The 26,768-nt window shown below is 37.1% G+C and overlaps 1 protein-coding gene across 3 annotated transcripts in view; it reads right to left on the reverse strand.

The window, feature by feature from the left end:
- Positions 1 to 22,096, reverse strand: part of LOC122829792 (phospholipid-transporting ATPase ABCA1-like) — a 35,954-nt gene extending 13,858 nt beyond the window's left edge. For 2 of the 3 annotated variants that reach the window (XM_044114641.1, XM_044114639.1), the window contains exons 1-12: positions 21,903 to 22,096; positions 18,343 to 18,451; positions 17,111 to 17,204; positions 16,177 to 16,318; positions 15,884 to 16,002; positions 12,048 to 12,169; positions 9,806 to 9,997; positions 8,517 to 8,606; positions 2,540 to 2,783; positions 2,299 to 2,438; positions 2,105 to 2,221; positions 1,069 to 1,263 (exon numbers count right to left, since the gene is read on the reverse strand). In XM_044114641.1, coding sequence (XP_043970576.1) covers positions 1,069 to 1,263; positions 2,105 to 2,221; positions 2,299 to 2,438; positions 2,540 to 2,783; positions 8,517 to 8,606; positions 9,806 to 9,997; positions 12,048 to 12,169; positions 15,884 to 16,002; positions 16,177 to 16,318; positions 17,111 to 17,204; positions 18,343 to 18,408 — 1,521 coding nt within the window. In that variant the 5' untranslated portion in view covers positions 18,409 to 18,451; positions 21,903 to 22,096. Of the gene's footprint in view, positions 1 to 1,068; positions 1,264 to 2,104; positions 2,222 to 2,298; positions 2,439 to 2,539; positions 2,784 to 8,516; positions 8,607 to 9,805; positions 9,998 to 12,047; positions 12,170 to 15,883; positions 16,003 to 16,176; positions 16,319 to 17,110; positions 17,205 to 18,342; positions 18,452 to 18,910; positions 19,038 to 21,902 lie in introns of those variants that run through there. The other variant, XM_044114640.1, reaches the window with a different exon arrangement.
- Between the last annotated feature and the right edge of the window lie 4,672 nt (positions 22,097 to 26,768).

Below are 26,768 nucleotides of genomic sequence, written 5' to 3' on the forward strand. Positions count from 1 at the left end.
TAACCTATTTTATTGAGTTATCCTTATTATCTTGTTAATGAAAAGACAGTTTATGAACTTTTTACATAAAGTTACACAAAGTTCAAACTGAATAACCACAGAATTTTTTTTACCCGATGTGTTCAGCCCTCCCACAGATCAACCTTTCATTGGTTTATCTAACACGAGCTGAATTTTGCCTCATTCCAACTTTGATAAACATTAAAGATTCAGAAGAGCAAATTCCGATCAAATACAGCGCAGAAACCACTGAAGAGTGAACTTTTATGGTTATTTGGAGCTGTAACATTGATTTTACTGCAACAAACAACTGTGCATGTAGATTATAGGATCTCCGTAAAGAAAGTCAGTAGGTCACTGGGTTGTTTGGAGTGAAACATTAGTCAGAGAGGTTGTGACTGATTATATTTGTTTTTAATCTATAGAGTGTTAGAAGGAAATGGAAGACTTACAATAACTTGTAATATATGTGATCAAACATGACATGAGAAGCCCATCACTTTAAGGACAGACAGCATAACAGAAATCAGATATTTAAAGAACTTTCCTGAGAACAAAACAAGTACAGAGAATCAGCGCTGACTAACAGTGGGAGGATTTATGGCTGACCTTGTTTTATTTAAGTAACACAGATCACATGGCTTTGAGTTAGTTTGATGAAGCATGTGAAGCAAAAGAACATTTAATTTCAAGGTTTTTATTAATAGCAGTGCTGGTATCTGAGGTCAAGCACACAAATTTATTGGAAAAATTAGTGACGATTTTACAGGGAGATGACCTAAAAGGATAATCAGCATTTAACGCTCTTTCTCCCAGTCGTTGTTTTTCTTATTGGTTTTATCCAAAGACAGAAAAAAGTTTTATAAACCACGTCAAGGGCCATGAATCTCTGATTAACTGACAGGATCTTAAACTACGTAATATCTTTTCTCATTTAAACCCTGGAGGTAAAAAAAAAAGATTATGTAAAAATGTAGTGTAATGGTCTAGATTTCTTTTGTTTTGCTTCCTTGCAATGGAAAAATAAAATAAAAATAAAAACAGCCACAGCATTCGTAACTCACTAACCTCCATAAACTGTGAAATAGTCTTTATGGCACGATCGGTTTCATTGAACGCGTCCCTCCATGTGTAAGCTGACCCTGAAGGTCTGCGGTCCTCTGAGGCTTTTGTGAGGAAGTCCGCCACGTCGGACACACTCCACTCGGTCTCACTGAGCTGAGCGTCCAGGAAAGCAGCGCTGGTGTTGCTTTGGAGCAGGGACTGGAAGAAAAACAGAATAGTTTAGATGATTTATGTCAAGCAGCTGTGTAAAAAAGGAAAACCTGTGAATGCTTACTGCATTCCTTTAGCCTTTTGGGTTCAGAGTGCATTTGTTTTGTGCTGGTTTTTGACCTGCATTTTCTACCAATTGCAAATGAATGCCATGCTGTTCTCATAAATATAATAAAAACTATTTTTCATAAGTTCCTTTTTTTTATTTTATTGAGAAAACATCTTTGTTTGAATGTTAAATAAAGTGTCCCAGGGCTGTGGGCTTCTACAGTAAATACATTACGGACAAAAACAAAATGATAGAAGTTTGTTATCTTTATTTCCTAGAAAAATGTGCAAGGTAATTTATAAGCATACACCACTAGGTGGAGGTGGTGTTTAAGCAGTTTGTTAAGGGAAGAAGGTGGTGAAAATTGGGTAAAAGTTCCCATCAATAAAACAACCACATTATGAGCTCTATGCCCACTAAAAGCTGCTCATCTAAACTGAGGAAGTAGTGCAATGGCTTTGTGTGGTTGACTCTCTGATATTAATGCGTTCGGAGAGTGTAGGGTTTGATGTTGTACTTGGAACATGTCTTCTTTTTAGGACTGGTTCTATTTATTATTTATTTTTATTTTTTTTTTTTATTACTGTCTATCTTTATTTGCTGCCCTAGAACTTGAAAGTGACCCATGAAGAAAACAAACTCTCTGAGCGGGTCACTCAGGATAAATAATTACAAACATGCCCTCAAGTTGCCTGAATTTTTTTTTAGGCTAAACATGAAGGAACACAGGGAACACAGCCATGTTTTGTCTACAGACACGATGTCAGTGTACATACTCACCCTGACTAAGTCCATCTCGTCGCTGTTCTCCATGAAACTCCAAAATTTTGGTTTCATTTCTTCCCACATGCCGCCCAGATCTCTCAGCACCCCCAGCTCCTGGAAGGTCTTGTTAACCTGCAAAATTCAAGCTTTTAGGTTAAGTTACTAGAGGTATCCTGATAACGGGCTTTTCTGTGAGGAATCTGTTGTACCTCGTGAATGATCCTCTGTGTTGCTGGAGTGTCTGGGGTATACAGGATCTTCCCCATTAGAAGAGGTTTGAGGGCTCTCCAAATCATCCTAGAAATGGGGCTGGACTCCAGGTTCTTCATCAGGTTGTTACAGTAAGGAGCTAAAAGAAAAACACAAGCCGCAGTTTGAGTATTGAATAGATAAAAATTGGGAGCAAACAACTCTTTTATATTAAAAAAAAATATATATAAGGATGCTTACTTGAAGAGTTGTCATATGTGGACATGGGCTCACTGTCGCTGTCGTTGCCGTGGTATCCGAACAGAGCCTTGTAATTGTTGTCTTCGTACCAGTTGAGGGATTTGATCTTCAGGCCGCCTCCCTCTGGATGTCCGCAAACGATACGCGACACGGCCTGGTACATCTGCTTCGGAGATCCTGTTGAGTTTGCAGTCAGATACAGGATCTCCTTTCTCATGTCTTTCCAGCTCTTCATGCTGGCAAGCTGTCGAGAGAGAGACACAAACATTAAGTTAGGGAGAGAGTGAAGCTAATTCCAAATATTAAACCTGATGGATTCACTTAGAAGCCATTTTTTACTTGTGACTATTACTTGGTCACTTTCAGCACAATTGGAACTTATTGGTGACCGACCAGTTGGACATTCAGAGATCAGATATTTTTCTGGTCAGTTTTTGCACCCCGTAGAGTTATATGGGCAACTGATAGAAAACTCAAAGTTTGCTTTATTCAGTATCTGTGAATTATTTTAATTAAATAAATAGTCCAAGTTATTTAAAATTGGAGCCAGCAGATAATCAGAAGGCTGAATGGGGATGCTGTTTAATCCTTTAGAGCTTTGAATCGATTTAGGAAAACTGGAACATTTGTAAATGTTGGCGGCATTTTGGAGATCTGAATAAAGGTAACTGTCTAAATCCAATATCCACAGACTGCTGTTTTAGTAATGCTAGCACTGCATGATGTCCCTGCTAAAGACGCTAAAGATAATCCAAAACATCAACTTTGTAATTATTCTAAATAATTATTAGAATTATTATTTCTAATGCTGCAATTATTAGAAAAGTGCTATTTTACGCCACATAAAAATATTATCCCTTAAAGCTGGATGGTTAAAAAAATATTTAAGAGCTTTTTTTCCCCCCATGTTTTTAAAAGTTTCAAAACATTTTTGTGGCTAAAATCTACCACAAAATTCAGATTCCTACTTTTTACAAAAAGAGAGATACATGGCCACAGTCAGTTGGTTTTGTTTTTTCCTCTTTTTTTTTTCTACAGATATTTGGGGAAAAATAGATGATTTTAGTCAAAAATGATGCCCAAAATTAGTCCCTTTTGGACACAAAAAAAAGACCATCACTGTTTTTATTTTTCACGCCTTCAGGAAACCTCAAAAGCCTCAGTTTCTCCTGTACTGAGTTGGCAGTCAAGATGCGAGAGATAAAAAAAATCCACATCTGGCAGGTTATCGTTTACCACAGCTTGATTTAAAACAGTCGTCATGCGCACAGTGAGTGTACATTCGATACATGTAGAGAAGTGCTGCTCTGAGGGGTGGAGACACTTAACACTTGACCGTCTGTCCGACTAAGATAAATTTAACTGCTGTTCCCAGTCCTCCAAGCATGCGTGTGTGAGAGTGGGTCTGCGCTGCTTTTAAGGGAAGAGCTTAGACAACCTGTAATGCGAGACGGCACAGCGTCTTTCATCAGAAACAGCCATCATGCCGAGTGTTTATGCCACAGCAGCAATATTGTTGCTCTGCAGCAACTCAACAACTTACAAACTGATACATGTCGGCCAACGCAGTGGCAGAAATATGCACGATAAAAACTGGAAAGAATCCTGATGTTTGGAACAAAACAGCACACAGCCCTCCTCTTTGTTCGGGGATTTCTTGATAATGCGTGAAAAGAACTTCTGTTTGAATTGCAGCCTTTGTCTGAAATTGGCACAAACTCTGCAGCTGTGTTTGTTTCCAACAGAAAGCAATTTGAGTTTTTGTCACATTTTGGTTTTCTTCAGTGTGAGAAATGGGAAGCGGTGTTTTATACCGTCAGCACTCAAGCAGTCATATGTGTTGTGACATCACCGAGTTCGCCGCACGGCAAGGTTACCATAGGTCAAGTGACAAGTCAGTACAGGTTTAACTATGTTTCCTAGCGGCTCAACTAGACATGCAATCAGGGATTCAACTCGTGACAGGAAAGGAATGAAAGAAGGATGAATAACAGGGAGACCTCACCCATTTAACAAGTATTGGTGGAAGGATGGAGGGGTAAAAACTATGAAATGAAAGAAATAGAGTGAAAGAGGAAAGAGAGAAACAGAAGAAAGACAGGGGAAGGAGAAAAAAACGAAAATGGAAAGAGAGAAAGAAAGAAAGAAAGAAAGTGGCTGTGTTAGAAACAGGAGGTGAAAACAGAGGGAGGTTTGAGAACAAAGAGAGGTTACTCTCGGTCATTTCTTCTACTAGGCAAACCTCTGCTGGCTCCACAAGTAGAGCGCTATTATCCTGACATTTATTCACGACTCCACACTGCAGACAAAGAAACACATGCACGCACAGGCACATATGGGCGAGATGATATGCAAACATCCACCGTATCCTGGTTGTTACGTAACAGAAAACACTGTTGTTTACGTATTCATATATTTATGGGTCTATTTTTGCCCACAGCTCTTAAAACAGATATTCAAAACTTGAGAAAGTGAGAGCAAGTCTCACTTTCACTGTTTAAACCTGGTTCACCTTGCAGCTGAGTCTGCAGCTACATCAGGGTAGCATTGTTTCCTGCAGTTTCATCTGAAATAGTGCATGGAGTGAGAGTGTGCGTACAAATGCTGCATGCTATTTTACACTCGCTGCTCATGAGGTTTTCTGTGTGTTGTGGCAGATGCTTACATTTGTCGTTCCACTTAAGGGTGCGAACATCCTCTTCGCCACAACCTCTCTCAAACAAACAAAGTGCAACCTCCTGAGTGACGTGTCTCTTAAGCACCAGGTGTATGTAGGTGACTTGGGATGCCAAACATGTGTTTGTAGGTCTGTGTGAATGAGCGTTTTCCTTGGGATGAAAATGATTTTGTGTCATTCTCTCCAAGACGAACACCCACGCTAATTTGGCGAGATGAGTAATACCTGCTTTATACAAGAATGTAGATGCGCTGCACTCACACGCACATGGAAAATAAAATTGGGATGCAGACAAGCAGGCAGGCAGGCAGAAGAACAGAATAGTCCCAGACTAACCTCAGCACACAGCCTTTGTGAGGTTATTAAAGTTCAAGTTTCCACTCCAGCACACAGCTATGTAGACAAGAGCAGCTCAAAGGCTGATCACACAATAAAATTTCAACAAGTATATCAGATACTGAAGACATTTTTACAAGAAATCAGAGTATATTAACTTAACTTTTGATGTGTTTTGCAAAATGCAAGACTTTTTTTGGCTTGATTTTTGCTAGAAATGCAATAAAACTACAAAGGATGCGACGTAGGGAAATGTTTTTTTTCCACTGGGAGCGGCAAATGAGGCTATCTGAGCTTGTTTTGATAAGAAGAGCAGTGAGGAAAGCAAAATAATGGTCAGCAGAAAAACTGAACACTGTGACTGGCTGGAAAATGTCCACCTGATGCCTCGAATGAAGTTCTAACACACGCGTGATCGCAAGAAAACAACCAGTTTGACCCTGGAACTGATCTATGTTGTGTTGAGTATTTTTTTTATACATCAGGACGTCTTCAAGGTGTTAAAAAGATTTAAAATAATCTCTTTGGGTAGCCCTGAAATGTCTAGCATTCTGTCCAAAAAAATGTTAAAGAATTGAAAAAGTAAATTTTTCAGTAACTCGATTCACTTAGCGAAACACGTTGTAGGTTAATTATACAAAGTCTTCTATTTTCAAAGCTTTTTTCTATGAATAAGGGTGATTTTTGATTATAACTAATAAAAATATTTACAATTAGAATGTTTTATCAGACCAACAAACAATTTAATTATGCAGAATGGGCTTAATGAACTGTTTAATACATTATCTTTAAATATTAAGTTTAGTTTCATAAATAATCTTCAAGTGAATACACATTCTAATATGTTGAATATGACTGTAGTTGCACCTTAAACTTGTAGGTTTGATTATTTATTGCTTCATATTTTTTAACAAAGTTTTTTTTGAAATGTTGCAATGTGAAAATAAAAAAAACAAATAAAAAAAAAATAGCTAAAGTAAGTGACCACTATGCAGCATTACTGGCAACTATGAGGAACTGTTTAAGTTAGATAATAAAGATGTAAAAGTACAGGATTAAACCCCCCAGTCTAAGTTGACGCAGTTAAATAAATAAAAATATAATTCACAAGTCATTCTCTCACTATTACTTTTTTTTGGTAATTTATGCAAGTTGTAAATTTCAAGAATGACGATCTAAAAAAAAAAGGACTCAAAAAGTATTTAATCAAACATTTTTTAATTGTTTTCAATCAAATTGTTGGTAGAATTGTGAAAAGTCACATATAAATCAGATAAGAACATTGTTTTGATATTATGACTGCAAATTTAAATGTGCCAGAATTATGAAGGATGCTTCCTATGATTTTAATCATGTTATGTACCTAAAAAAATACTGAACTGATTGTGTGGCATGACTTCTTTGTTATTCCTATAAGAAAAATATTCCCGTTTATTCTGACAGCTTTCCTAAAATATGAAAATAAAATAATGCCATAGTTTTATATTTCTAGACAACATTCTCTTTCGCTCATATCCAAACGTGTAAAAGATCTAATTCTGCAACAACAACAAAAACATTCTGCAACAACACTTAGGCTGTAGTTTGCTTTACAACTAATTAAAAAAAACGTTGGACCAAAGCACACACCACAAATTAGATTGGTCTCCTGCACTTTGTTACAAGCAACAACATGCCATTGCTTGCATGCCAGCTGATCATGGCTGCTCACTCATTTTAACCAAATATGCCGCACCATGTCCACAGAACGGCTATTTATTTATTTGTGGAAAACATAGACCTTTTAATTTTCAAATTATTCTAACAATTATGTCAAAAGCTTCAACTTTGCACTGTTCCAATCAGAAAGAGGAATTAAATATTGTGCAACGAGGGAAAAGGAAATTATGACTCAAAGTTGCAACATTTTCACAGTTAAAAGGAGAAAAGAGCGGTTCTTTAGGGATCTGTCAGCTGCTTAGACAGGAAGCCTCAACACACACACACACACACACACAGACAGCTGGGTCTTCATGTTTTGCCAGGTCAGCAGAGCCCGAGCCTGAGAGAAAAGGGGGTTGTGTTGCATTTGGTGAGCATGCTCAACCAATTCCTGCATCTCTGATTTCTCATTGCACTCCAACACTGCAGACTCAGTAACACTAGCTGGGGTCAGACGTGTGGCTCTTCATGGTTTTCTGCTACGTGCAACATCAATGAAGGTGCACTTGATGTTTCACTGAGTCTAGTCTGTCATGTACTCCGGTTACTTTTGAAGAACAAAAAACATATCGCGGCATTTCCAGTTGTAGAAGGTAACTCTTGATTTAAGAGGGTATTAAATATTAGCCATTAAAAGGGTTTAATTTTTACTCGAGCAGTGTGAAAAATGTAAGATATTGCTTCTGGTTGTCTCATTTCTTCTATTATGCGGTGAGGTATAAGGTTTTGCTGGTTGTTTTGACAATAAATATGCCAATATGGTATAGTTAGTATCTTCTGGAAGTCATGCAGTTGAGTTTCTGTGTTGGCTAGCTTAGCGAAAAGGCTAATTGTAAAGCCAACATTTGAGGCAGCCGTTGTATATGAAGGGGACATCTTAGCTGTGGTTGTGAGGCAAAACGTGAACATTCGACTTTGTTGGAATATATTTAACGAGTTTTTCACTATTCCAGAATATCAAAATGATCATAAAAATGGTTTGGGGTGGATCGTGGCAGTTGGTCGGATTAATGAACTTGCGTGTCTTTTAGCCTTTACATTGTTTCTACTCAGAAATATTGACCAAATCTACCCAAATGCAGTGCATACAAATTGCTACACCATTACCTTTGGTTGAATTCTGACAGTTTATCTGTGTGGTTAGGAATTGATTTCAGTCACAAACATGACAACTGAACTTTGGATGCAAATAATTTGGATGTCGGTGTTTGCATGTGGTGCTGTGTGGGTGGTGCTCTCTGTACATGTCAGCGGTTCATTTACCTCAACACCAAGCGCGCCGAGGCTCTCCAGGAGGTTGTTGGTTGCAGCCGAGACGTCTTGGACAGCTTTGGGGTCTGAACTCACATCCTTCTGCCAAAGAGAATGGATAATTCTCAGTTCATCTTTCTTAAATAATGACTTCTTTCTTTCTTTTACTACAAAGTTTTTTGGAGGAGGAGTTTTTCATGGTTTTTTCGATTAGATGAGATAAACTGTCATGAAATTGTAAGAAGAGAGGTAAAATGAAGGCTGTGATAATGAAAATCATAAAAGCAGGATGGCAAGGTAAAAAAACATTTAAGGGGATTTGAGCTCTTCTTTTTTTTCTATGCTATCTGGGAACGCCGGTGTTGAGAGCTCTCATCCAGCACTGTGCTGGAATGTCAGACATTTGATAAAGCACAAGTGTCAATGAAAAGAGAACAGCCTTTTAGGGAAAAACCAACAATACTCCAGTGAACTCTCAACTTTCTCTCACTGACTTGTTCACTTTTGTCTTAGTTCTAATCTATAATTTCTCTCCTCCTCCCTGTTACAGATTCTCACCATCAGGGAAGAGATGAGAGAACATTTGGGAGTGTTGCAAGACTTCTTGTCCTCATCCAACATTTTTTGCCAATGTTGAAAAGATTGCTCACGATTGCATAAAAAAGGTTTCGCAAAATTTGGACTCAGTTTTGAGGACAACATTTGTTTTCTGGGAATAATATCCTATAATAGTCAGTACTTGTTCACATGTCATCAACAAGGCATGTTTCCTTTTTTATGTTGAAATAATAAGAAACCTGAAAGAACAAAGCATAATGAGCATCACTATGTTTTATGTTGACTTTTGAAGAAATTCTTGACTTTTCGCTGTTGCTTTTCAGTTCTGTACAGCAAACTGTTTTGTTCACCTTTTGCCATCCTTCCTCATAATGATTTGTTTACAGGTCAAAAGTTTGTGGGAAGGGGGAGACTGTTTGTGAACAGAGGAAAGTCGACACCAAACAGGAAAGGGAGGAAATTCTTGTAAAGAAAACATTTCTTATACAAGAAAAACATCTAGATGTCAGGAGTATTTTATATATATATTTATATATATGGGCCAATACTTTATAATGATAAGACTCTGAAGTTAAACCCCCCCCCCAGCATATTACTGCACCACACAAAATTATTAACCCATTGGCTGTTAGAATAAATGCTCACAATTATCAAGATGATAAAAAACTGTTTTTATCAGGATGTCAAAATTCAAACTGAAATTAACTATAAAAAAATAAAAAATAAAAATGAAAAAAACTCACCCAAATCGGTTTCAGAAAGTCCAGATTGGAGAGGAAGTGGTTCTGAGCCTTGTTCAGCCAGTTACTGGATGATTGGCAGATGATCTCTTGGGTCAAGTGGGACACGTTACGGTCTGCAATGTGGACAAACTCCTCCAGCGGTGTTGTGTTGCAAAGATCTCTGAGATGGAATCCAAAACCTTTCGTGAGCACCTGAAATACAGAAACAAAACTGTTTAAATTCCAAAAGTCAAAAATAGTCCAACGTATTCCTCTTAAAATACATAAATAATGGCCTTTATTTATGCATTTTATGTAATACGAGCTTGTGTTTTTTCACCTAGTAAAAATAAAACTGCTGGATTCCACAAAATACAATGCATTTTGCACATTTTAAGATACAGACAGAAGTTTTAAATTCCATTCCAGTCTGCCAAAAAATAATTTTCAAATGGTTTATTGTTGAGAAATTTCCCAAATATTCAAGACAATTTCTCAAAAATGACTTGGACAATGTTCCAAATATTTATAGAATGCAAATAGACACATTTTATTAAGAAGTGTTATTAAAAAATTTAAAAATATGAAACATATTATAAAAAATACAAATGGAGGCACTCAACAAACTGATCAGCTGACTAATGCCTTATGTGATGTCACCAGGGACACTTGGGCCTGGAAGCTTGTTTCAGAGTGTAGTTTTTTATTTTAAATAGTTAAGGTTTTACAACTAAATAGCAAAACGGAAAGAAAAACTGACCATAAAACATGACTAATGTGAGTCAGGTTGATTTTACAGACATTTTTACTTGTAGCTTAAACTAGGCCTACAGTCAACTACTATTTTAATTAAATTTCAGAGACACAAATATTAAGCAGTTAATATAACATTTTGTCACATGTTTTAGAAAGCAATATTGCATCAAAATGTTTGCTTCGATAGGCAGCTTACTTGGAGATTGTCTTTCGCTAATAGGGGGGAAAAAAAATGTCAGACTGGACAGACTGAAGAAAACTAGCAGAAAACAGCAAAGAAGTAAGGATTGGTAATATAAATACTGGGACAAACAATGTACTCAGACTTCCAAGAAACCAATTTCATCATAATATGTTTTGTTCCTGTTAATTTCCCCCCTGCTCTGGAGAAAAAAAATGTCATGTTTTAGTAGGAGAAATTGCAGAAAGGTGAAGTAACAAAATGTCCTTTTTTGTAACAGCCTACAGGGAACAGAGGCTCTTTTTTTTCCTTTGGCGACAGAGTCAAGATGTGTGTGTTTGTGAGCAAGAGAAGCTCCCTTCGCCTGCCTCCAAACGTCCTTGACCGCTCTGTGCTATCCCATCTATTAGACAACATAACACACACACACACACAATTGCACAAACACACACATAACACAGTTTGTTAATCTGTTCACTGGAAAAAACATCAGGGCTCAAAGCTGGTTGGGAGGATTGGGAATCATACTAATTGACTGAAAGAATTCAAAACATGTTTTCCTTTGAGAAAAGTAATGTCAGCCTGTGTGTGTATTCACCTTTTCGCTGCAGAATAAAATATTCTATTATTATATATGTCAAGAGAAACAGGTACAGCAATGTGAACAGTCTCATAATTGTCATTCCTACGACGGAGCGATGATCCTGGCGAGCTACGTGATCTACGAGACGTTCCCTTCTGTGATCAATGAGCGCCTGATAGAAGGGGCAGCAGGGGCAGAGGGGGAGGTTTGTGTAGAATCAGATGGTGTAACGTGTTTTTGATTTAAAGCCTCTGTCTCTGCACGTGAGGGGAACTGGGAGTGGGGGAGGGATGAAAGACAAAGCAATCATGTGACTGCAGCCGCAGAGAGGGGGCGAAAGAAGGGCCGGAGAATCGGTCAGTGAATGCGGTTCAAGTTACTCAGATGAAGCTCATGATCGGTTTAGAGAATCTCCTTTAAACACACAACAAGAAAAAAAATGGACGCTGAAGAAAAAACTGTTTATCCTTTCAGCTAAGGGAACAACAGAAAATTAGATGTAGGGGGGAAAAAATCATGATAAATATACAGGAAAAAACAAACAAAACAAATGGGAAAGGGACTACAGCTCAGTAGCTTGGACATCCATCCATCCCCCGACCCAATGTACTTCCACCCCTCAGGGTATTAAGGGCTTAGCTGTGCTCTGGCTGAATCCTTTGGTCCAACAGATACTGCAAAGCCAAGGTCATTAGATTTATGCACAACCGCTGTGACTATCTGCAACAATCCTAATATTTTACCTTCTCCAAATTGACGTCAGCCTCCAAAATTTGCTTCAACGTGTGATGAGAGAGCGATGCGTTGTGGTGCAGGAAGTGAGAAAGCGTTTCGTCGTCTTTCAAGAAGTCTTTCAGCTTGAACCCTGGGGGAGAAGGGGAAACAAAATTGCAAAGGTGATTGAGTTAAACTTTCAGATTTAAAAATCGTCTTGGAAACAGTAGAAGAGAGAACTGGAGGAAGCTGCAAATGTTTTTATTTCGCAAAGAAATTTGCTGAATTCAATATTATTGGCCCATTTAAGTAATAATTATTATTGATTTCATAAAAGGGAGTTGCCAGATTCAACTAGACAGAATGTTTGTCCAAATGTTTCCTTTTTGCAATTCAAAGTTGCAAAATGAAATGGGGAGTAGCATCAACAATGAGCCAACATATGAAATGAATCCCTGACTTTATCTTATGATTACGGACCACTTCAAGCATTTGAATACTGATGAGTCTCCAGATACACACACAATTCATCTTCCTCGCAGTCTGAAAGCTCTTTGTGCTTTGCTGCATTCCCAAGAAGCCGAACCCTTCCTGAAACCGGCCCGAGTCAGCAGATCGGTACCAGAAACTCACACAGATGCACACAGAAATACAGACTGTTCCCACTTCCACTGAGCGCTGAATTTAATAGTCTGCAGAGGTTACTGCGGGGCGTCCAACTTTGCTCCAAACTCTTTATCCCTTCTGTCTCAAACTGGCTTCCTTACTAACTTTTCTTACATTCAGCGTTACTTGAGGAAGCCATTTTAATTTCCTTTCCCTCCAGTGATTCTTTTTTTTTTTTTTTTGTGGACTTATGAGGACAGTTTGGAGAATTATACACAAAAAAGAGGAACAAGTTTTTTAACAGCCATTTTTCATAAACAACAGTTTCGCAAAAGGAGAAGATGTTGCTACTCTTATACTTCCTTTTCTGATGTTCTGCAGTACTTTACATAATAATAAAATTTTATAATTTAGCTTTAAAGCATGTTTTTTCTTTAAATCATGTGTGTCTCCCAATGCCACTGCTTATGGTTTTCCATGTTGTTCCTTTGTGTTTACAGATCAAATGACATCTAATCCAACAGCCACAAGAAACACTTGGCTTTGACTAAAACACCCAAGGGAGGAAATGAAAGAGAACAGAGTGTTTTTCAAGAGACACGTGACTGAAAAAAACTTAGTCCTGAGATGAGGGGGTCCTTTGAAATGTCAGATTTAAGATTAAGCATCGTCGATATTTTGGTATCAGATTTCTTCTCCAAATTTAGCTGTTCATGTGTCCCTGTGTGCCCCTGTCAGCTCTGTGTGAGCATTAATGACTTAAACCCTCAGTGGTTAACGGTCAGGGAGCTTTAATGGAGCCTAATCAGCGTCCCACTGGGAAGCTGCAACTCCCAGTGAACTATACGACTACTCAGGAGATCATGTCAGCATAATTCAGATTAAATTTTTTATTTTATTTTTTCCATACAGTGCACTCCACATCTACCGGCGACTCTGTAAATATGTGTAAAATTACATAAAAAACAAAAACAAAAACACTGAAGTTTACTGCTGAAGCATGATTTAACACTGAAGACAGCGCTGTTAGCTGTGGACAAGTTGTACCGTCCTTCACACAATGCTCAGTGACTAAATAAACTTTAGTCTTTTAAATCTTGCCTTAAATTTGGCTATTTTAAAAGTGTTCAGGTTTTGCTCCCATGGTAAACGTGAACAAGTCTTGGTCAGTAGCTTCTTTCTTGCAGCTAATAACATTAACACATATCAGTCTCAATTCAATTGCATGTTCTCTTGTCTTTCCCATTTTGAACAGTAGAATGTTGTAGTTATATTCTGGTAAAAATATAAAAACATTTCACATACTTGTATTTCATAAGGATCACTAGGGGAGTCATTGGGAATTATTTTTTACAGACTAATGTTTTCAGTTTAATGGCTTTATTTTACATATTAATAGTGTGAGGTTATTCTTCTGTAATGAAAGATTCATTTATGCTAGTAAGTGTGGAATGTGCTGTATATGTCGACAAGTGATGTGGTTTTTTTTTGTTTTTTTTCTCTTTGCGTCTTCAAAGTGGTTCAATGCTGTTATCAGCAACAGAAGTGAGTGAGATTATGCAGAAGTCACTTTGATCTAGGCTGCTATTTCCGAGAAAACTTCCCATTTCAGCTGCTTAGCGATACGTCGTGTTAGAGGTTTCTCTGCATAAGTGCATTCTCCCTCACGGATTCAAGACAAAAGTAGAAAGAAATATGGTTTAACTTTAGAAATCATTTGTGATCAAGGGCACAGAAGCTTTCTGAGCCAATAAAAATATTTCAGATGCATTCTGCTCAATTTGTTTCACATCTTACAATGAAACACATTTCAAATGTGGGAGATAATCAATAACTAGGATCTGACCATGTTTGAAACAGGAAACTAACATCTTCGAATTTTGCTAAACTTTTTTTCTGCGTGACTAAAAAAAATCCTATTTTGGCCTTCTGCTTCGAAGAGATATCTCGCTTGATTAAAACTTAGAAAAGCTTCCAAGAATTGATTGCACAATTAGCTTTACCTCCAGGCTAACTAAGACGCAGCCAAAACAACTACCAAAAAAGTTTAGTTGCATAATTTCTAAAGGAAGACCTAATCTGCTCAGTATAAAATTAAACTGGGGTCTTATGAGACATAATGTTAATGTCCTCTCGTTTATATAGAGGTTGTATACTGATGGGCATAAGAATGTGGTATAAATATAGATTTAAGCAACAATTGGCTATTCCATCCTTATTATTTAATAGTCTTACACTTTAAATTCTCTTTTCTTCTTTTATTGTGTCATGTTATTTCTACAAGACCATTTTACTTATTGTTCTTGTCATGAATTAGAATTGTAGATGGTGAGGATAGGATGCAGTGGAGCCCAGTAGTTGGGAGAAATTATAATTTTAATGCCAAACACGAAGGAGAACAGAGATCCAGGCAACACAGGAGAGTGATGAGGCAAGGAAACACAGACACTGGTAGCACTGGGAATACAGAACCTTAGACACGACAGGGAGCAGGTGACACACGTTGGGTTAAATACATAGAAGGTAATCAGGGGAAGCAAGGGACAGCTGGAAATCAAGGGGTAGTCAGGACAACACAGAGACTCAATTAACACCAAAATACACACAAAAACCGAAATCCTCACAGTTCTTTTTTTCTTCTTTGTTGTTGATTAAATTAATTTTAAAAAAACTAAAACAGTTTAAATCATAGACAAAAAAAAAAGAAAAAAAGATTGAATGTGTTTAATTTTACTTTCATCACAACCCCTAATTATTCCAGTAAAAACCTGAATGGCTTAGAAGAAAGTGTTTATGTTATCTACAGCAGACTGTCTGTAACTAAACTGGGACAGGAAGCAGGGACATTGTAGAGAAAACAAACTACCCAATCCATGCTTTGATTACATTTTATCTGCCAGGGTGGAGTCTAAAGTTGAATATATTTCCTGTTCTGTACCACTAACAGCACGTACGAGCAGAGCAGACTGTCCTTCCCTACCAGCACACCAATGTTGATGGAGTGTGTTGCAACACTGGCTGCTAAACTGCAAACTTAGTCTATATCTTTTATACGACACTATTCATTGCAATTAATTTGTACCTACAGTGAATGCTAGATTAGACTCATAACCTTGGGCTCCAATAAGTTTGAGTTAGTACACAGGTGCTGCAGATGATGAATGGTGGGAAAACGATAAAAAGTCCCCAGTGGGACTGAAAGTAGGACACTTTTCAACTGGAAGGTGCAACAAGAGGATAATTAAAGGCATGTCCTTACGAGCAGGGTTCTTCTGAAGCTTTCTGAGGGCTCCCAGCATTCCCCGGTAGCCTTCATAGCTCTTGTCATTCTGGGTGTACAGAAGAATCTTCTTGGCATCGTTAAACAGACGGGAAATTCTGGTGACGACAGCAAGGGGAAAAACACAATTACACAACGCTCTTATAAGCTTCAAAAAGACACAAGTATGTCTTTTAAATAGTGAAAACAAACAAATTCTACAGTTCTGATCAAATGTTAATGTTAATGCAAAACAGTATAAAGAAAAAAAAATTCTTAGCCACTTTACTTACATGGAGTCATTAAAATTTCCAACTATCCCTGGAGTCTCTCCAGGGGTCGGATTACGAAAGCAGGGATTGTTGGCATTACAGATAATGCCTTGTACCCAGGGCAGGGTACCTGCTGAGGGCATGGCCTTGTTAGGAAAGTGGCCTGGGGGAAAAAAAAGCAAACATTTTTCATGATAAGTTAAATTCCAGAATAGGTAAAACATAAGCAAAGTAAATAATAATGAGATACATGGTATTCCTCGCAAATAACATCAATGTTTAGTTTCTTTGATTTCTTAGTAGCAGTTGTTTCAAATGTACAAACAAAAAGCTATTCATAAAATAGCAGAAAGGGAGTCGAAGAGGTTCGACACTTCTTCACTTTGTTGGCTTGGTTTAATTTTGCAGGTTGGAGCCTTTTTGAGATACTATGTATGAAACATCTTAATAACTTTCAGATGCTTTTCTTTCGCTGAACTGTTACGTGGCAGAAGGTTGAGAAAGCAGCTGCACTTTTCCTGCAGCTGATGGTTTAGTCACAGATTCACATAGTGCAAACAAATATTGACAAAGCGGATAGCTTCTTGTGCGTCAATAACAAGGAACTGAGATGACTACCATGTTGATCTTTCTCAGAATCAAATGTTTTGCCTAAAAATAGCATAATTGAACAATTTAGTGATACAGCATCCTCTTCATCATGTAAAAATAACATTCTTCAATATGTGTTTTGTTAGTACAATATTGGCAGTGAATAAAGTTTAATCTAATTCACTGAAGGTTACCTGCGGTGTACTACAAGGTTCTACAGGAGGTCCTCAAATTTTCAAAGAGTCAGAGACTTAAAACTTTACTTTTGTGTGGATAGCAAAACATTGCATTTCCCTGAAAAGGTTCACAGCTTCTGAATAAAGTTTCCAAGTAATGTTTCCAAATAAACTCTCTTTTTACTTACATTCATGTTGTTCATAGGGAGGATAATACATCCGGACTGATATCAGGATGAAGAAGATAAACAAGGGCCAAATGATTTCAATCAGCAGCTGGATCTAAGGGACAAAGGATGATGGGAAGGCGTTAAACATTCCTAGACACAAATCACTTACGACTGATGAGTTAATCAGCTCCTGACTGATTCTTTTCATTTGTCCTTCAGTCGTTGCAGATTCCGTCGCCTCATTTCCAGTATTTGATTCAAGAAAAGCTACATCTTGAGAACATTTGACTGTTTTACTTTATAAACACTGAATCTGTGTAAAGTAAATTGGTTAATAAGCTGCTAGAGAGCGAGACAGAGACAGGGAGATCTGTATGGGATTTTCCATCCGCACCATATGGCCTTTGAGCTTCAGCTGCCCGCTTGAAGCAGCGGGTCAGACATGCAGTGTGACGGATGAAGAACAGAGCCGCTGTCTCAATAATATGCACTGTATCCCTTTTGTCAGAGCAGACTGTTCAGGAAGTCACGCGGCCGCAGCTGCCACTTCGAGGAGCTGAGAAGTGACCTAATTGTATGCAGACTAACTCACCCCCCTCTGTATAAAGGAGCACTTATGTTAACTTGTCAGACTGAATTTAATTTGCATAACTTTGAGCGTGTGGGCATCAACCGGCACATGATAGTAGCCAGATAAATAGATCTAAGCGATGATTGTGTCATCCTCACATCTATCTCTGTCTCAGTGAGCCTCCACACTGTAACACTTTTCAATCCAAACGTCTCAGAGGACAATAACATCACTCCCTCTCTACCCACTTATGGGAACAATACGTGTGAGTAAGCACACAAGAAAAAATACTGGATTTAAAGTCAACCAGCTGGAAACGTGAATGAGTTCAAACAGTGTTGGGAAATGATTCAACATTTTGCATAATCATTTAAATAAAAATAAAATTAGTAGAGATGAATCGACTTTTACTTTCCCCATGCATATTTTGGAATTTCTTAAAGTCTGATTTGCCCAATCCAGGTTTTACATCTTGTTTATTAAAGATTTATTTAAAATGTAAGAAAGAAACATCAAGCATGTCCCTAACTTCAAATTAGATGTACTTAGAAATGTGTGCTAAAAAATTTACAATTTCACAGAAAGAGTAGGATTTAGAAAATTAACAGATGTAATAATCAGTCATAACTTACAGCTGAGTTTATGATTCTTTCAAATCAGTGATTAACAGACGACTTACGGTTTGTCTTCGTCTGTAGGTGAAGTTCTTCCATAGCAGTAGACCCAGTTGAGTGGAGACTGCCATGTTGCCGTCTTCCTAACCTCAACAAGCCAACTCCAGCTCCTCACTGAGAAAACACCAAAAAAACCACACACACACACAAAAAAAAACACAGGGTCAAACACAACAAGCAAAAAACACAGAGATGACTCAAAAACAAATATCAAAACCATTAATTTACACTATTCTTGTCGTGGAGAATTTGTTATGCAGCCATAAGAGACGCATGTTAAGCCTCTTTAATCTAGCTGTGTTCTTGTGAAATAAAACAGTGGTCAATTAAAGAGGACGCGCTCACGCAGAAAAATGGATTTGAAAGCAGAACAGAAAGTGATAACATCAATAGAAGACGACCAAAGACACGCAACAATAAGAGGGAGAAGAAAAAAAAAACAGCAAGAAGAAGGCTGAAATTGAATGACGAGCATTTCTTGAAAGAGTAAATAATCCTAAAATTAAACCATTAGAGGCAAACTACAGTAAAATGCCAGAACATTCACCTGTTGGAAAAAAAAACTACTCTGACCTGAAACACAGAACTGCCAAAATAGCAGCAATGCACAGCAAAATTCAGCCAACCAACTGGAAGACAGCTGCCGACTCCTGCAAATTCAGCTCCACTTAATGTAAACTCTTCTGTCCAAAGTTCGAGCACTTCATCTGGGAGGATGAGTGGGTGGGGAGAGGATGGGGGAGCAGGTATGAGGGGGGTAGGATTGAGCCCATGAAAAGTTTTCAGTAGATTCTGTTATCTTCACTGGCTCCAGCCAGATAACACCTCAGAATCAAACACAATGGTCCATTTGATGTGAAGTCAAAATGTAGGAATGACTTCAGCTCATTATTTTCTCCTTGTTTATTCGTTACAGAATGAATAATTAAATAGATTTATTTTTTTCCCTTTTTGCCTTGTTATATTTTTCATATTTACAAAGTGAAATGTGGTCTTATTTCTTTGAAAACGATTTGCATCTTGATGTTATTCATCAATCTAGAAACGTAAACTCTTCTAATGAGAACTCTTTGTACGTGGCAGAGAAATGACCTTTCACCTAGACCAGAGAAATGATCCGTCTCACTGAACAAATTGGTATAAAATTAAAAAGCAAACCCGAACGCTCTCTCCGTACAAACTCAAACTGTATTTCATTCAGTACGTTCCAAATTTTTTGGAGTTAGGTGGTGAAACTTCACGTTTCATTGGCGGAAAAATCAAGGCCGTCCTGTTTTCCATGCATAATGTCCTTTATACAGATTAAAGCTGATTGGCTGCAGTGGACAGTGGGCCCATGGCACGGCGAAGTCAAGGACAGTGATGTTCAAACATAACGTGTCTTAAAGCAAATAACTTTGACCAAAAAACTTTTGGTCATAGCTGTTTGACCAAATCAAATAACTTTGGTCATTTTTTTTGTTTTGTTTTTATTTACCACTATCAGGGTCAGATGAATACTCACTGAGGGAAAGAAAATATGCAAGGATTGCTTTTAGCACTAAATCATTCTCAATTTATTACTTTGGGCACAAATATGTTGAAGGGAAACAGATGTGAAAATTCCCCCAGCCAACAAAAAAGACTAATAGATCAACAATGCAACAATGTGCATCTATATTTGTCCTAAAATCAACTCCTACTTTGCACAAAATGTGCACAGTATGACAAAATCTGCTGAAATGCTCAGGATTTCATAATAAAAACTAACAGGAACTTTGGGATCCATGAACAAACACAGCGATCCAGCCACATTATCTGTTGCTCTGATACATCTGTTTCACCCACCAATGAGTCACTTGATTTGGTGGCAACAACTACTAAGCAAGCAAGCAAAACAAAATTATATTAATCACACCAAAACTGCTCCATCAATCTCTGTAAATTAGTAATCTGGTCATATTTTAGGCTACTGCGTCATGTGGCATGAATAACAAAGCAAGCCATATCAGGCGCCGTGTCTTTTTTTATTTAACAATACCTCGTCGTGTCTTGATAAAATGCGGATTTGTTGTTTTTTTCCCCCCTCAATATATGAGCCGATCCGTTTTAAACTAAAACCATTAGAAAAATGATGAATGTATTGCCATCATTCTACTAATTTCCACTGTAGCATAAGACTAATTTTTATTTGATGCAGTGGTGAATTATTTTTCGACCCCATTACGCATCGGAACGAGACAAACACTGGTTCGAAATCTACACGTCGTATGCAGAGAAAAAAAATGGAGGTTATTTAGCTCAGTGACTGGTGCAGAGCGAGGGTGCCTCTAGTGGTATAAAACAAGGCAAAAATCACATTTATGCTTGTTTACCATCGTTCCTCGCTCACGTGTTACATCACATTAAGACAGAATGTTTTTTTCCTCCTTTCTTCAACGCCATTGTCTTTTCAGCTCTCATAAAGCACCTTAAACATAGTTATTTCATTTTCTTGTATAAAAAAAGAGGGGGTATAGTCATCGATGTTGTATATAAAACGACTTTCTTGGCTCCAAAGTAGCATATCTGAAAACAATATTTCAACGACGTGGCAGCATCGCATTAGGCATGCATGTCAAACAAAATATCAGAGCGGGGGTCAAAACAACAAAAAACAAACAAACAAGTATCTTTAAAAAAAACACAGAGACTCTCTGTAGGAGTTTTTTTTATCGAGTGGAAATTACTTAAATGCAAGATAAATTAAAGCAGACATGAGCCAAACGCCTTTGACGAAATGTTTTCGGTAGGTGTATTTAATAGTAGATGACATTATAAAAAATAATCGTCTTCCAGACTGACTTTTGAGCTTCATCTCATTGTTCTGTTGAACGGGGGTTACTGTCGGTCATCCAGTTTAGCGGCGCTGACCAACAGCTTCGTCAAGTCAGACAAAATAAAGCGGCAAAAAAGACGAATGAACCTACAAAATAAAGCTAAACCAGCCATAAACCATGTCCTATGAGCGATTTATTTCTGTCTGTCTCTTATTAGACCGTGTTGTTCTAAATATCTAAATAGACAAAGCAGCAACAACCATTGCTTTTCAAGTTATGGTCATTCATCAGGTTGTTATTAAGCATTAAATTAAGACTTTGCAACAGAAACTCTTTTATTTTTGTAATCCCTCACCGGATGCTATTTGCTTATACTTTCTAACAGACTCCAGTCTAGAGTCGAGTCTGACAGACTCTGTCGAAATAGAAAATTAGAGACTACAAGAAAAAGAAAAACGTGACATTTATCATCATAGTAGCAAAACGTCCTAATTTTAAGTCAACTGCACTCTTGGTTTAAGCAACAGACGTGAAAATTAAGGAAAGTTGCCGATAATTGCATTAGTTCAATTAAAGTACAATATCTTCCATACAACATAAAAAACTGGGTTTTTTTTCTTCTCAGTTCCAGATTTACACAATTAGCCTAACAGCATGCTAACAACAAGACAAAAAGCGATGAAAAATGTGGTACGGCATTTTCGTCTTAACAAAGAAATTCCAAATCTTTGCGTAAAACTCACAGAAGTGCACGTGAAATCACCAACCTTAATTTTAATGCGTTTACTCGCTCTTCTGCCTCTCATCAATTGAAAGTCCTTTTCTCAAACAGAAGTGAAAAACGAGGTTAACAACTGCGTCCCTCTGACGCCGCGGTCCTCCTTGTTCTTTGTCAGTGTCTAGGAAAACTGTTTTTTCTCCCCAGGCAGGCTTTTATAGCGCAGCTCGATGCGGAGCGCAGCAAAGGTAACTAACGGTCACAGTTTGTTGCTGCTCCCTTATAAGGCAAGCACGTGCGGCAGCAAAACATCTCTTAAAGGGCCAGCCTCTTTTTTACCGCGCTGGTTTTCAATTAAAGGAGAGCACATAGCCTATTCAATTACCCCTTGTAATTACGTTATGTAAATAATGCAACTGAATATTTAATTTCGTTTTAATATATTTGTTTATTGGATGAAGAATGTCGATGCTTGGTTTACAACTGGTTAACAAGATATGAACTGATTATGTAGCTGAATGGTTTGCTCCGTTTTTATTGTGTATATTAAAACTTTGAACCCATAATTCACCTTTGTCAATGTTGCCGCAGGTTTCACAATATTAGCAACTGAATGTCTAAAGTTGTCACTCCTTTCCTCTTTTTTGTTCCTAAAAGAAATAATATAATGGAGCAGCTAGTTGTTTTTCTGTATATGGGTGAAATCTATTGCACAATTAATCACAAACAGGAAATGGTCTTGACAATTTTTTGTTAACTTCTTGTTTTTCATCAGTCATATTTCCAGTACTCTCAGAAAAACACATTCAGATATAACCCATCACATGTAAGAAGATGTACATCCTTTGAAACATGTTGTTTTCTGAAAAACGGGAGAAATGGGAAGAGATGACTTAAGGATATGAGAACACTGTACCTTTATATTTAACACCTTAAAATGTTTTGAAATATACATTATATTTGACAGTTTCAGAGAAGACTGATGACCTGTCCTGAATCCACCCCGCCTCTCACCCAATGCCCAATGACCCCTTCGCGATCCTGTAAAGATAAACCTGCTTAAATGATGGATGGATTATTTTTTTTATTTTATAAAGAAATTCTTAAAAATTATCTCCAGTACTTTATTCTCTCATAAAGTAGTAGCACATAACTGAGCACATTCTGTACCGTGTTTGTATTTCTTTATTAGGGGCTGGATAAAATTTTTTTTTAAACATTTTTTTATCAGTTTATTCCTGTTTTGAATGTTCAGAAAAACAATCATGCTGTAGCTAAAATGTGATTATCTATAAACTGAATTAACATATTAAAATTAAAGTTACCCTTTTACATCATAGTGGATAATTAAATATGGTGTCCTCATTTTTTTTTTTTGCTTGATTACTGTGCAGAGGACTCTGCACAACCGATTTCAGTCATGGGAAGTAAAATCATGATGATAGAGGTCTGAACTCTAAGTTGATCAACTCCATTTTCTACTTTCTGGTGGATTTATTTGTGCAGAAGTTTTTAAAAAGCTACCATTCACATCTTGTACTGCAAAAGATTATAAAACATAATCATTTCTGGCCTGATATTTACAACCACAGGAGTGTTTAAAAGCTTATTCTACTGTCATTTACAGCCCAAAATGTCATCGTTCAGCAAAAAATGTAATCAGTGCAACAGCTGCGATCAATTCGTCAAGCCATCAGAGCCTGACTGGTTAAAACCTTTAAATCTGTTTCATCTGCTGCATTTTTAAACTGAAAACAATTTAACCCAATAACTTGTCCATCTTGTTTTGAACTCTGCTGTCTCTAAATTGCACTCTGTCCTCTACTGTTCTGTGGCTTAATCACTGAGTCTGTCCCAAATCAAGCAGAGACAACAGGTTAAACAATGACAAATACTTACTATATTGTTTAACCGAACCTCTCAACTGTCCGACAAATACTCTGAAGCAGCTGTCAACACTTAATGTCCTCAGATATCAGTGTTTGGATCCTTAACAGCGTGTGATTCGGTTTGAATGCCTCATAGGCACTTAGACCAAATTAGGATGAGCTAGGTTGGGTAGGAGAGGATGATGTCAGCCGAAAAACTGCAAGGAACATTTGAGATTATACGTGCCTGGCAAAAAATAGTCACACCTCCAGAACTATTTCACTTTTTGACACATTACGATCACAAACTTCAATGTATCTTATTGGATTTTATTGGGAGTACACAAAGTAGAGCACAATGCAAAAACATCCAAAAGATTTAGTAAAGTTTGGTGTTCATTTGTACTCGTTGTACCTAAAATTATCTTAAACACAAATTTGCATTAACTGCCTTCAGAAGTGACCTCATCAGAAAACAGATGGACCAGAAGAGTTAAAACCTGGATGAAAAACACAAAAGTCAGGCAAATGTTCACATTCTAGCAGGAAATAACCTTAAACATACAACTGGAACTCCAAAATTAATGAAAGGCTTAGATCAGAGCTGATTATATGTAAGAATTCACCTAATTGGAATCCAGAGCCAAAAGCAACAAAAGAGCCGTGGCAACATTTCTTTTCACAAATGCACTCCATCCTGAGCTTGACATATATACGTATGAAAAGGAAAAAAAAGAGCAAATTTTCAGTCTTTGAATGTGCATAGTAGATATTTTTTCAACTAACTGAAGCAAAAATACTAACATGAAATTATGCCACACTTCTTAGTTGTTAAATACAAAATTGATGACCAGAACTGCAAGTTTCTGGTGGAGGTGATCTTCACTACCATTTTAAAGCAAAAGTTATTATTGTGCTCTAAATTTGCAAGAAAAATGCTTTAAATATTTTGCCTTGAATTCAGATTTTTACCCTCTCACAATTAATACATTAAAAATATTCAAACTGTCAATTTAATTGTGATATCTTTAGTTAATTTTAATTCAAAGCACTAGATTAAAAGCAAAAATAAAAACTTTAGCGTTTCTCATTGGCGTCAGTACATTGTTCCAGTTGAATCAATTATTTTAGAGAGCTTTCTGATATTTTCTTTAATTTGTGTGCATGGTCGAATGTGGCAATTTCTTTAAAACAATGTAATGAAAGAATATTCTGTTAAAACACCAATAACGGCTACTCTCAGACACATGGAGCGTTATTTTAGAGTGCCTACTTCAACAGTTTTACTTTACCCAAATAAAATAAGGAAATGTGATATCTGAGACTATTCTGTACAGTGGGATCTATGTGGAACTGACAAATGAAACAAGATAAAACAGGAATGCAGCATGGTTCGTTAAGAAATGTTCTTTTCTCCAGTGTGGATGGGGTACAGTAAGTTCTCCCAGCATGGGGCATAATTAAAACACAATCCCCAATCAGACAGATTAGAGTTTTAATCCATCAAAGACCCCCAAATCTGCCTGCACCAATAAAGAATGACGATAACCAACCGACATGAACACGCTCTAAAATCTCTCCTTTTGTTTCCTGTGAAGGTTTTGGAGTCCAAAACCTTCAGTTGACCTGAAGAGCAACACACAATAGAGTGCCTTCTAAGATTTTAAATATTTTATTCAAAGCTAAAAAGCAAGAACTCATTATTTACAGAAGGTTATGTGAAAGAATTACTCGTACATCACCTACAAAACCCTCTCGTATGTACAATTCACTCAGTGAGTACATATAATATAATATAATATAATATAATATAATAGAATAGAATAGAATAGAATAGAATAGAATAGAATAGAATAGAATAGAATTTGGGGGAATTTACTTGCAAAACCAGCAAAATGACAAAACAAGTAAATTCACACAATGAATTTACTTGTTTTTTACAACTTTTATAGGTTTTTATATGAGACATATAAAAACAGAATACAGAATGAAAGCAAAATACTATATTCTTAACAGAGCAAAATTTAAATATAAATACAGTGCAGTTATTATCTAATCCAAAGGATTGTGCAGCTGAGTTGGTTAATTTAAAAATGTACACAATGTGCATGTGGTATCTTCAATGTTTTCATTATGTGGGGTTTAAAAACCTTTAAAATCTGCAATGAAATTAATCAAGAACTGCTTCATTGCCTCCTGAAAGTTTCATTTCTTACTTTCTTTTCTTGTTTTCTGCATGAATAGATTATCTATCCTACACTGCACATAAATAAATGGTTTTATGAAGCAAGCAGAATGTGTCTAAGCACAAAACCCCCACAAAACATAACAGTCTGGACTTGAATTTGATATGTAGACACATTAAATCATTGTAACCTTGATGATTTCTTTCTGTGCATGACATTTGCTAATAATAGTGAGTGTCCATGTCATGCACTCAAGCCCTGACTTCAGTGTAGATACAACAAAAGAGAAACATGCCTTGTTAAAACACACACACACACACCCACACACACGCATCCACACACGCACACACCCGCGCACACACACACAGAAGAATACAGAAGGTCAGTTGGAGATTACTTTGTGGCTAAAATCCAAAGAAGACCTTGCTGAGGCGGTATTAAAATCCAGAAAACCAGAAGTTTGCATACACTGAGTTAAAAAGACACACATGATTTCTTCACTGCTTGAATTTAAATCAGACCAAATTTATTTTGCTTTAGATTGGAGGTACTCTGCTCCTGACTAATGACTGTGTATGGTATAATGTTCCCCAGTTGACCTTTTGTAACTTCTCTGCAAACTATGGTTGTATCTACTGAAGCAGGTTAATGCAATTCAGTTCAACTGAACATCAGTATGAACTAAAGAAGACTGAAATTGAACCTAAAGCCTACATAAATGACAGATTTATTTGTTTTTCATTAGAATTCTTCAGGTTAAAAGCTGAACTTTACGTGGTAATAGTCATTTATGTACAATACAGAAATCAAGTAATTTTCCTATATCCACAGTACTTACACATTACCATTTTGTTTGTTATG

Source organism: Gambusia affinis, linkage group LG04, assembly GCF_019740435.1.
Source record: "Gambusia affinis linkage group LG04, SWU_Gaff_1.0, whole genome shotgun sequence".
Taxonomy (NCBI): domain Eukaryota; kingdom Metazoa; phylum Chordata; class Actinopteri; order Cyprinodontiformes; family Poeciliidae; genus Gambusia; species Gambusia affinis.